The sequence below is a fragment of the Lipotes vexillifer genome, unplaced genomic scaffold, assembly GCF_000442215.2.
Source record: "Lipotes vexillifer unplaced genomic scaffold, Lipotes_vexillifer_v1.1 scaffold413, whole genome shotgun sequence".
Lineage (NCBI taxonomy): Eukaryota > Metazoa > Chordata > Mammalia > Artiodactyla > Lipotidae > Lipotes > Lipotes vexillifer.
Window position 1 is genome coordinate 779,261 of NW_006769725.1, and position 12,037 is coordinate 791,297.

At 33.9% G+C, this 12,037-nt stretch overlaps 1 protein-coding gene across 1 annotated transcript in view; it reads right to left on the minus strand.

Annotated features, from left to right (window-relative positions):
* IBTK (inhibitor of Bruton tyrosine kinase) overlaps window positions 1–12,037 on the minus strand; it is a 79,436-nt gene that overhangs the window by 46,602 nt on the left and 20,797 nt on the right. Inside the window, 6 exon segments of the mRNA XM_007445878.1 lie at window positions 6,590–6,686; window positions 7,120–7,157; window positions 7,237–7,319; window positions 8,155–8,241; window positions 9,195–9,794; window positions 10,998–11,172. Of these exon segments, the coding sequence (XP_007445940.1) occupies window positions 6,590–6,686; window positions 7,120–7,157; window positions 7,237–7,319; window positions 8,155–8,241; window positions 9,195–9,794; window positions 10,998–11,172 (1,080 nt within the window).

The window sequence follows — 12,037 nt, forward strand, 5'->3', positions numbered from 1 at the left end:
AAGCAGGTTAAAAAAACTGAAAAAGAATAGCTAGGGAAAGAGATATTGTTGTGACTGAATGTTTATGTCCCCTGAAAATTCACATGTTGAAGGTATAATTTCCAGTGTGGTTGTATCTGGAGACAGGGCCTCTAAGGAACTAATTAAGGTTAAATGCATTCATAAGGTAGGGCCCTGATCTGACAGGGTTAGTGTCTTTCTAAGAAGAGACATCACAGACCCATCATCTCCCCCCACTAATCCCCTTCGTGTGTGTGTGTGTGTGTGTGTGTGTGTGTGTGTGTGTGTGTGTGTGTGTGTACTCTCTCACGCTCTCTTTCTCTACTCACACTCACACACAAGCACTGAGGAAAGGTCAAGTAAGGACATAACAAGAAGGCAGCCATGTACAAGCCAGGAAGAGAATCCTCACCAGAAACCAACCCTGCTGGACCTTGACCTGAGACGTTAGCCTCCAGAACTGTGAATAATAAATTTCAGTCTCTCTTATTCTGTTATGGCAGTGTGAGCTGTGTCCGTAAGGGGTTTTGAAAAGTTTTAACATATTCCTGTGAATCTAGAAGGTCATACATATGTGGAGGGCTGTGCACATGCCCAGAAAAAATTTAAGAAGGCCCAAAACTCTTACTGCTGGCTGACCTTGAGACTGCAAAAGCAGGAAATGAATCTAAGGCACAGCTGTAAACTGCCTGGCTAAGAATTGAAGCCAGGCCGCCATACACACAAAGAGCCCCTAGGCATAGGCTGGGAGATTTACTGGCTTAGGCATTTAAGGAAATGTATGATTAGTAGCTGACCACTAAGCTGACCAAGCAGAGACCTCAGTGGTCATATATGACAAAGAATACCAATTTTACAGAATTAGTTCCAATAAGTCACTAAACAAACAGCGAACACAACAATCCCTGGGGAAGGAGGAAAATCTGATTTCAAGAGTTGCTACATGATATTACTTAGATATGTCCAGTTCTCAACAAAAAATTATAAAAGATGAAAAGAGGGATGTAAATATATGGTCTATATACAGAAAAAAAGCAGCCAAGAGAATCTGTCCCTGAGAATGCTAAGATGCTGAGCCATTACATATTACAGACTTTAAATCAATTATTTTGAATATGTTCAAAGAACTAAAAAAAAAATGCCTAAAAATCTAAAAGAAAGTATAAGAATAATATCTCATGAAATGAAGACTATCAATGAGGACAGAAACTGTACATCAATTGAGATTATCCAATCAGAGGAACAGAAAGAAAAACAAGAATGAATAAAAAATACACTGAGTATAAGAGACCTATGGAACACTATCCAGCCTAGATATACTTATGGGAGTCCCAGAAGGAAAAAAGAACAGACATAAAGAATATCTGAAGAAATAATGCAGAGGGGGAGAAAAGTAAAAGTGAAGAGGATTTGTATGGAATCAAAGTTCAGCTGTGAGTAACAACCAAGATAGGGAGCAACCCCAGTATCCATCAATAGACAAATGGATAAAGGTGTGTGTGTGTGTGTGTGTGTGTGTGTGTGTGTGTGTGTGTGTGTGTGTCTCTCACATACAACGGAATATTACTCAGCCATAAAAAATGAATGAAATTCTGCCATTTGCATCAATGGACCTAGAGAGTATTGTGCTTAATGAAATCAGTCAGAGAGAGATAAATACTTCATGTTATTAATTATATGTGGAATCCTGGAATCTAAAAAAAATAACACAGATGTATATACCAAAACAAAAACAGACGCACAGATATAGAGAACAAAAGCAGTTGTTACCAGTGGGGAGAGGGGAGGGGGAGGGGGCAAGATAGGTTTATGGGATTAAGAGTTAGAAACTACTATGTATAAAATAAATAAGCAACAAGGATATATGTAGTGTACAGCACACAGAAATACAGACATTATTTTGTAACAACTTTAAGTGGAGTATAATCAATAAAAATATTCAGCCACTATGCTATACACCTGAAACTAACATTGTAAGTCAACCAAACATCAACTTAAAAAAAAAGAAAAAGAAAAAAAGTTGTGGTTAGTTTAAAACAGACTGCTGTAATTATAAAATATTATTACATGTAAGCCTCATGGTAACCACAAAGCAAAAACCTACAGTAGAAACACAAAAATGAGAAAGGAACCAAAGCATACCGCTACCAAAAAATCATTAAATTACAAAGGAAGACAGCACACACAAGAGGAAGAAGGGAACAAAGGACCTGCAAAACAGTCAGAAGACAACTGACAAAATTCCAGAAGTACATCCTTACCTACCAGTAATTACTTTAAATGTAAATGGATTAAATTCTCCAATCAAAAGCAAAGTAGTTGAATAGATTAAAAAACAAGGTACAACTACATGCTGCCTACAAGAAGATTATTTTACCTTTAAGGACACACACAGGCTGAAAGTGACAGGATGAAAACATATACTCAATGCAAATGGTAATGGGGGGGTGGGCATACTTGTATCACACAAAATAGGCTTTAAGTCAAAAACAGTCACATGAAACAAAGAGGTCAGTATATAATGACAAAGGGGTCAATACATCAGTAAGATATAACAATTGTTACAGGCATACAGTTGAAGCACCTAAATATATAAAGGAAACAGTAGAAGAGCTGAAGGCAGAAATAGACATCAGTAAAACAAGAGAGGACTTCAATACTCCATATTCAACAGGAATAGATAATCCACACAGAAAATCAATAAGGAAACAGCAGACCTCTCCAACAATACACGCCAAATGGCCCTAACAGACATATAGAGAACATTCCATCCAACAACAGCAAAATACACATTCTTCTCAAGTGTACACAAAACATTCTACAAAACAGACGATATGTGAGGCCACAAAACAAGTCTTAACAATTTAAGAAGACGGAAACCACACCAAGTATCTTCTCTACCAACCATAATGGTATAAAATCAGAAAAACAGGAGGAAAACTGGAAAATTCACAAATATGTAGAAATTAAACAATACAGTCCTGAACAACCAATATGTCAAAGAAGAAATCAAAGAGAAAGCAAAAAAATATCTTGAGACAAAGGAAAATGGGAAACACAACGTATCAAAACTTATAGGATTAAACAAAATAAGTTCTAAGAAACACGTTTATACTGATAAATGCCTTAAAAAGAAAGATTGCAAAAGAACAACCTTTAGGTTTTTACACAACAAAGAACTATAAAAAGAAAAACAGAGCCCAAAGTTAGGAGAAGAAAGGAAATAATATAGATAGAGCAGGAATCAATGAACCAGACACTAGTAAAACAATAGAAAGGACCAATTAAACTAAGAGTTGGTTATTTGAAAAGATAAACAAAATTAACACACCCTTAAGTAGACTAAGAAAAAAGAAGACTCAAATAAATAATTGTAAATGAAAGAGGAAACATTACCAGTGATATCGCAGAAATACAAACGATCATAAAGACTACTATGAACTATATGCTAATGAATTGGATAATCTAGAAGAAATGGTTCAGTTCCTAGAAACATACCAAAACTGAATCATGAAGAGATAGAAAATGTGAACAGACCAATAACACAGTAAGGAGACTGAATCAATAATTAGAAGTCTCCAAAATAAGTAAAGCCCAAAACTAGAAAGCTTCACAGGTGAATTCTACCAAATATTTAAAGAAACATTAACCTCAATCCTTCTTAAACTCATCCCAAAAATTGAATAGGAGGGAAAACTTCCAAACTCATTTTATGAGGCCAGCATTATCCTGATACCAAAGGCAGACAAGTTCACTACAATAAAAGAAAATTACAGAATATCCCTGATTAACATACATATAAATATCCTCAATAAAATACCAGTAAACCAAATTAAACGACATATTAAAAGGATCATACACCATGACTGTCTGGGATTTACACCTGTGATGCAAGGATAGTTCAACATGTGCAAATCAATAAACACAATACACATTAACAGAACATAGGCTAAAAATCATACGATCATCTCAATAGCTGCAAAAAATGAATATGACAAAATTCAACATACATTCATAATAAAAACTCTTAAGAAATTAGGTATATAAGGAATGTACCTCAACACAATAAAGGCCATATATGACAAGCCTAAAGCTAACATCATATTCAACAGTAAAAACCTGAAAGCTTTCACCTAAGATCAGGAACAAGACAAGGATGCACACCCTCCCCATGTTTATTCAACACAGTATTGGAAGTCCTAGCCACAGCAATGAGACAAGAAATAGAAGGAATCCAAATTGAATAAGCAGAAGTAAACTGTCATTGTTTGCAGATGACATGACAGTATACATAGAAAACCCTGAAGACGCCACCAAAATACTCTTAAAAATAAAGAAAGAATAAAGTTGTAGGGTACAAAATCAATACACAAAAACCTGTTGCATTTCTATATGCTAACAGTGAGCTAACAGAAAGAGAAATTAAGGAAACAATCCCAGGCACAATCACATCACAAAGAATAGAAGACTCAGGAATAAACTGAACCAAGGAGGTGAAAGATCTGCACACCAAAAGCTATGAAACACTGAGACAAGAAATTAAAGAAGGTACAAATAAATGGAAAGATATCCCATGTTCATGGACTGGAAGAACTGATATTGTTAAAATGCCCATTCTACCCAAAGCAATCTACATATTCAATGAAATCCTATAAAAATTCCAATGGCATCTTTCACAGAAGTAGAAAAAGTAATCCTAAAATTCATACGGAACCATAAAAGACCGTAAATAGCCAAAGCACTATTGAAAAAGTACAACAAAGCTGGAGGCATCACATTTCCTGATTTCCAAATCCTATTACAAAGCTACAGTAATCAACACTGTAACGTACTGCCATAAAAACAGACATGTAGACCAATGAGACAGAATACAGAGCCCAGAAATAAACCCTCATATATACAGCCAATTAATCTTTGACAAGGGTGTCAAGAATACAAAATGGGGAAAGGACAGTCACTTCAATAAAGGGTATTAGAAAAACTTAATATCCACATGCAAAACAATGAAATTGGACCCACATCTTACACCATAACACAAAAATCAACTCAAAGTGGATTCAAGACTTGAATCTAAGACCTGAAACTATAAAACTCCTAGAAGAAAAAAGGGGAAAAGCTCCCAAACATTGGTCTTAGCAATGATTTTTTAGATGTGACACCAAACCACATGAAACAAAAGCAAAAATAAACAAGTGGTATTACATGAAACCAAAAGCACAGCAAAGCAGTCAACAAAATAAAAAGGCAACTCTGGAATGGGAGAAAATATTTGCAAACCGTAACTGATAAGAGATTAATATCCAGAATATATAAGGAACTCCTAAAAATACAAGAGCAAAAAAGAAAATATTACAGACTTAGAAAACAAACTTATGATTATCAAAGGGGAAAGGTGTGTGGAGGGATAAATTGGGAGTTTAGGATTAACATATACACACTACTATACTTAAAATAGATAACAAACAAGGACCTACATATAGCACAGGGAACTCTGCTCAATATTCTGTAATAACCTAAATGGGAAAAGAATTTGAAAAAGAATAGATACATGTATATGTATAACTGATTCACTTTGCTGTACATCTGAAACTACAGTCCAATACAATACAAAAATTTTTTAAAAAGAAACATAAAAAAAATTTTTTTAATGGGCAAAAGACCTTAATAGACATTTGTCCAAATAAGACATACAAATGGCCAACAGGTAAATGAGAAGGTGCTCAATGTCATTATTTATCAGGGAAATGGAAATCAAAACCACAGTGAGATGTCACCTTATACCCGTTAGGAAGGCTATTCTCAAAAACAACCAAGATAACAGGTGTTGATGAAGATGGGGAGAAAAGGGAACCCTTGTGCAGTGTTGGTGGGAGTGTAAATTGGTGTAGCCACTATGGAGAACAGTATGGAGGTTCCTCAAAAAATTAAAAATAGGACTACCATATGATACAGCAATCCCACTTCTGAGTATTTAGCCAAAGGAACTGAAATCAGGATCTTGAAGATATACCTGCATTTCCAAGTTCACTGCAGCATTATTCACAATAGTTAAAATATAGAAACAGCCTAAATGTCCATTGACAAATGGATAAAGAAAATGTGGTATCGACATACACAGAACACAAAAGCATACCACTCTATGACTAAAGACACCTGGTAAATAAAACATGGGTATGTTGCCTGACAAAGTATATAAATGAACTGTCTTTATAAATTTCGGTTCAATTATTAGTCTATTTATTTTACTTAAGGTGTGTTCGCACAGGGGAAAAACAGGCAAGAAAGAACTTTTGTAGACTGTCAAAACTATACTCCCTGCTGTCAAGTCCTCATCTTAATCATATAAGTAGCTAGGTATGGAAATGTTAAATCTAATCTCAACCAATATTAATAAGTCTTATATATTCACATAGTAATGAAAATTTTCTTTTCCATTCCTTTACTATTAGTAATCATCCCTATTTGCTTATTTTAAATTTAAGCCTCTGTTGATGGCTTATTTCAATTAGAGTAAAAATTAAGATTCACGTGATTTTATCATTTTTAACTATATCTTAAATATCTGAAATGTCTTAACTTTTATTAATACCTTTTATCACCACAGCTTCATCAGTATAGAGGTAGTCCAAAATAACTTTCAGTATGTCAGAATGTATTGGCATTTCCAGAGCTGCACAACTGGAAGCCTAAATAAAATAAAATAAAATAATTAAACTACAAAATACTACTACAATCTGAGGTTACTGGTATGAAAAACTTTTTAACAGGAATCACATCAAATGCAAAACAACATAACATTTACAAAACGCAAAGCTAAAATGAGATACATTTAATTTTAAAATGCCTTGTAACATGAAAAAGAATCAAGAAAAATTGAGAAAAAAAGAAACAAACTGGTATTCCAAATACAAGTCCAAATAATAATGGAGAATTTATTTAAGTAACTTTTTTGGAACAATTTTCATTTTGGAATGTTGCTATTTTCCAGCAGATTTATGCATAAATAAAGTCAAATACAAAGCAAAAACTGAGTTAAAGTATTTTTTAATTTCTTTAGCATATAATTTCCCAAAAGTATAAAGTATAACTACTAGTCTATGTGTTCTATTTAAATCTTACCTCAATCCATGAGCTACTCAGCATACTATGAAAATATTCTGAAAGAAAAAAAATTGAGTAAGAATAGTGAAACAATACCAAAACAAATAAATCAGCAACTAACAAAAGTGTACCTACCAAGTCTAGCACAAAGAACGCATTTATGACAAGGAAATTCCTTTCCATCCACTGATTTCATGGTCACATCACATAAATAAGAACTGGAAAAAAAAAAAAAGTTTAATTGAAGAGCAATTTCTTTACATATTCAGCAAATAAGAAATAAGAAAATCCATTATAGGATTTAACATTTGATTTTCTCCTAACTAAAGGTGGCAGAGAATATACAACTTGAGGGTATACATATAAAGTACTTCATCTCCTTCCACTTTAGGGAAGATAATAAGGCCTTACAATAAAGATAATATTTGTAAAGGGAACTGAATACAGATAACTATTCAAAGAAGTCTTGCTTTTTATTTTCCTTTTTCAATACAGGCCTGGTGTAGTAAGTAACATCATAGTCAAAGGTCTTTAATTCACTTATTTGTACAACCTATTCTGTGCTAAGCACAGTCTAGATACCGCCAGTTTTTTTCCCCAAGACTTTTCACCTACCAAGTACACATACCTAAAAACAAAGACTTTTAATAATAAACATATTTAGAATAGCATATCTATTACAGAAAAAGATTATACTAAAGGAAATAATCTTCATAATGCTGACGAGGCATAATTATATTGGTTTTTGGGTTAACATCATTACCTACTTATAAAAAAATACAAAATTCAGGCCAAAAAAAATTTTTAATTCCTTTCTTCATTAGAAAGTAATCAGAAAAAAAATGAACTGCATCAATGTCTTATTGAGCAGTTAATACTTTCATCCATTTGCCTCAACAGCTCTCCAACATTTCCAGAAATAAAGAAGACTAATAAAGGTAAGAGGGTATTCACATAAACATTTTGCTTCACATATGAGTAAAAAGAGCTCTATTTCCACACTTAGGTCTCAAAATCTAGGGATGAAAAGTTTATCTTCATTTCCTAACTTACCATTTTCTCTGACTTAGCTTTGGTTTATTACCAGTTTTCTTGGCAATGACATTAATTTCTTCATTCTCAAATCGGACTCCATCTAACCTATCAAGGATAAAAATTAACAACTGGTGAATATATTCCCCTACCAAAACGAACAACAACAAAAATCCAACAAATTGGCCCACATCTGAACATAATTGTATAATCTGTATTACCTGGAAGAGTATCTCAACTAACCCCCATTCTGTGATAAAGAAATATCATACTTAATATTAAAAATATATTAAACATCATTATGCATAAAGCCCTTCACTGTTTGCAATTAGAAAACATGATATACTACCCTCCCTTGCTCCTGCCCCACAACTAAGGTTATACTGCCACAGGCAATATAAATACCTTTAAACAGAGAATTCCAAAAAATCTGGTATATAATATAAGACGACAAATACTGTACTAGACACTTTATACATGCTCTATGACCAAACTACACCAACAATATTAGATCAATATTACCTGTTCCCTTTTATATACTGAGAAACTGAGGTTTAAGGAAATAAGAAATTTGCCCTAGCTAGTCATAGTAGAGCTAAGAGGCATGTATAGTTCTTTCCAACTCCAAAGACAGTACTCTTTCCAGAATACCACACTGTCTGCCACTCCAGATCCCTGTTATACAAACACCACTGAGAGTTCAAACCGACTAACAGCCTTCCTATCCTTTAATGTTTTAATCCAGGGAATCCCAGAGATAGCTTTCACAGAAAATGGAGAAAGAGGTCCATGAAAAGAAAGATACAAATCCAAAAAATAAAGGGGAGGTGGAGAGAAAAAGAGATGGAGATGGAGACTGAGGGAAAGAGAAAATAAGAGAAGGAAGATGAGGAGGGAATGGGGGGAAGGGAGGGGAGGAGAAGCAGGTCCAAGAACAGAAGCAAGAGCAGTAGCAGCAGTAAATCAAAGCAAAAAAAACCCCAAAAAACCCCAAAACAACAAAGAATTTCTAAAAGGAGGACATATGAGGTACATGAACAGATATTAAGGAGGAGTCATACCTACTACTCAAATTACTGAAACCAAATTTCTTTGCAACATTTTGCAACATTTTTACAGGATCATCTTCCCCAACACTTTTTACTTTTTTGAAAGATTTGTTTTTGCTTTTCTGCTTTTCACTAATTGTATGAGCTTGATTACTTTTGTAAACTTCAAACGCTGACTTCTGATTATCTTCATGGGAATTCACTTTATTCAAATGACAATTCGGAGTGCTCTGATATTCTTCTGGTTTTTTGTTTAAATTTATTCTTGGTTTGAAGCCATGAGTTAAAAAGTCACAAGTATCTGTGTATATAAATTGTAAAAGGTATTCAAACAAGTCAGGATGAACCTTCTCTACCACAAAGAGATGGCACCCTGCAGAATCTTCATCTTTCCGGTAAACATCTATAAAGTCTAAAGTAGTACCATCTGAAAGAAACAATTTCTGGAAAAAGTCAGAATGCACTGCCAAAATATATTTATGTGCAGGGAAGATTCTATTGCCAACTTGAAATGTCACATCATGGATGTTGTCCATTTCATCCGTTTCCCTCAACAGTTTGCCAAACTCTTCAAAAAAGGATGATGAGGACACAGCTGGAATTTCATAAAGGCTAGAAATGAAACAAAAATTATTTTTACTTTCCAGAAAATGAAAAAAAGAAAGCATCCCTAGCCAACTCTCCTTTTAAAGTATATATTTTTATTTATTAAACTTAGAAAAATTTCAATTTAGCATTTCCAAAAACATAAGAATATTGCTCACAGTCTTTGATACTGTATCACGCTTTAAATATTTTCTATTCCTTTACGTATTTCTTCCCCTAAACTAAAATGACAAGAATTAAGTGTTCCTTTGAAAGCATTGTTTTCTTTCTACGAGGAAACACTAGAATATAAATTTGAACGACTGTTTCACAGAAATTTTTTAAATGATTAAAAGTATCACTAAAAACATTCAAAAAGAGTAGTTTTCAACTTTTTCCTCTTTTATATCCTTTTATTTCACAAGTGGAGAAAAACATATACAGAAAAATGAGTAAATACTTCAGATCCCAGAATAGGTTAGAAACTTAAGGAAGTAAAGATAAATACACACACAGACATACATCAGTCCACAACCCTGGTTCTTTCAGTACTGTAAGCATGCAATCATACCATCCCAATCTACATTTGCCCTTCTAGGTAGGGTGACCAACCCCCCTGGTCAGCCTGGGACTGAGGGGGTTTCCCAGGAGAACAGACTTTCAGTGCTAAATATGGGACTGACCTGGGCAAAGCAAGAGGAATGATAACCCTGTCTCTAGGACTTTTTCCCTCTTCAATAAGACCCTTGATATTTATCTTAACCTGTCACCTCTGTACTAATGTGACAGAAGATTTGCACTGAGATTCACAATGCCCTCCAGATGACTCTATACTACCTCTTCCTTTGTCATTTCTCAGTGTATTCAAGGGTCAGAAATGTTTATAAACTACATAACAAATATTTATAATCTATTTCTCAGAATCTGAGAACCTAGAGTACATCACAAAGTACTAAAGATATGAATAAATTTTGTGTGTATATGTACATATTATTTACAATATTTTCAATAAATATCAGTCTACAGACTAAAAGGAACATTCAACATTTCCAACGTAACAAATTCCACCCCTGAGCTAACCTGGTAACATGACGGTATCAATATGTCTGAAGTCTCTACAAGACTTGACAACAGCTCTTCGATTAAATTTGTTCCAAGAGCTATTGAAAACAGAAAACCCAGTGATTGTTCCTTCTAAAAATGAAATTTAATACATACAAGAGTACCTACCTTGTTTTAGGATCTGACTGCAAGATTGCAAAGTTGCATCCACTTGGATCTGTGCTGACACTAACAGCTCTATGGGCAAAAGTAAGTTTCTCAAGTCGAATTCTTTCATATGCACTATTTATATCAGAGACACAAGACACATCTGGTGAGGAATTATGAAGGTTTGATAAAATCTCTGCTAAAAAGAAAAAAAAACTTCCATTAATCAAGGCTCTGTTGAAACTGTTAAAATGATTTAGGAGTAAATAGAATAGAAAAACAATTAGGAGAATATGGAAATATCTTTTGTCTGTATTAAGTCCTTCTGAAGAACTACGTCTTCTCTCTCTTCAACATAATTTACACCCTATATACTGGTTGGCTTATAAAGGAAATTTTGGTGGGTCAATTCTCAATTATTTATGATATTATCCTCCACATTGCAACCAAAGCTATCTAAAAGGCAAATACAATGTTATACTACCTTTTAAAATTCCTCAGCTTCCATTAAAATTTTTATTTGCTCCCTCCCTTCTTCTCCCCCTTCCTTCCATTTATTCAGCAAATATCTGAGTGACCACACTGTGCTGTGATAAAGTGCTTTTCAGTGTATCCCTAGTAATACAGTAGTGAACCTATAAAATAGGCATGTCCCTACCATCTTGAAGTACACAATGTAGCAGAGAAGGCAGACATTAAACAAATGATTTTTTCATTAAAAGTCAGATCAAGGCTATTTAAAAAATATATGAAATGTGCATGCAAAGAAATGATTCTGACTGTAGTATGAAAAATGTTTAAAGTAAACAAAAATAAAGACAAAGAGATCATTTAGGAAACTAAGAGTCCAGAAAAAGAATGAACACTACAGACTGAGGTTGTAGCAATGAAACTAGAGAAAGTGAAGATTTCAAAAATATTTAAAATGGAAGTGACAAAACTTGGTGACCAATGGGATGTAGAGGGTGAGTGAATATGGGGTGTGAAAGATACCCATTTACTTAGAAACACTGAAAAGGAGATGCATGAGCATGAGATCAGAATTCAGTTTTAGACCACTA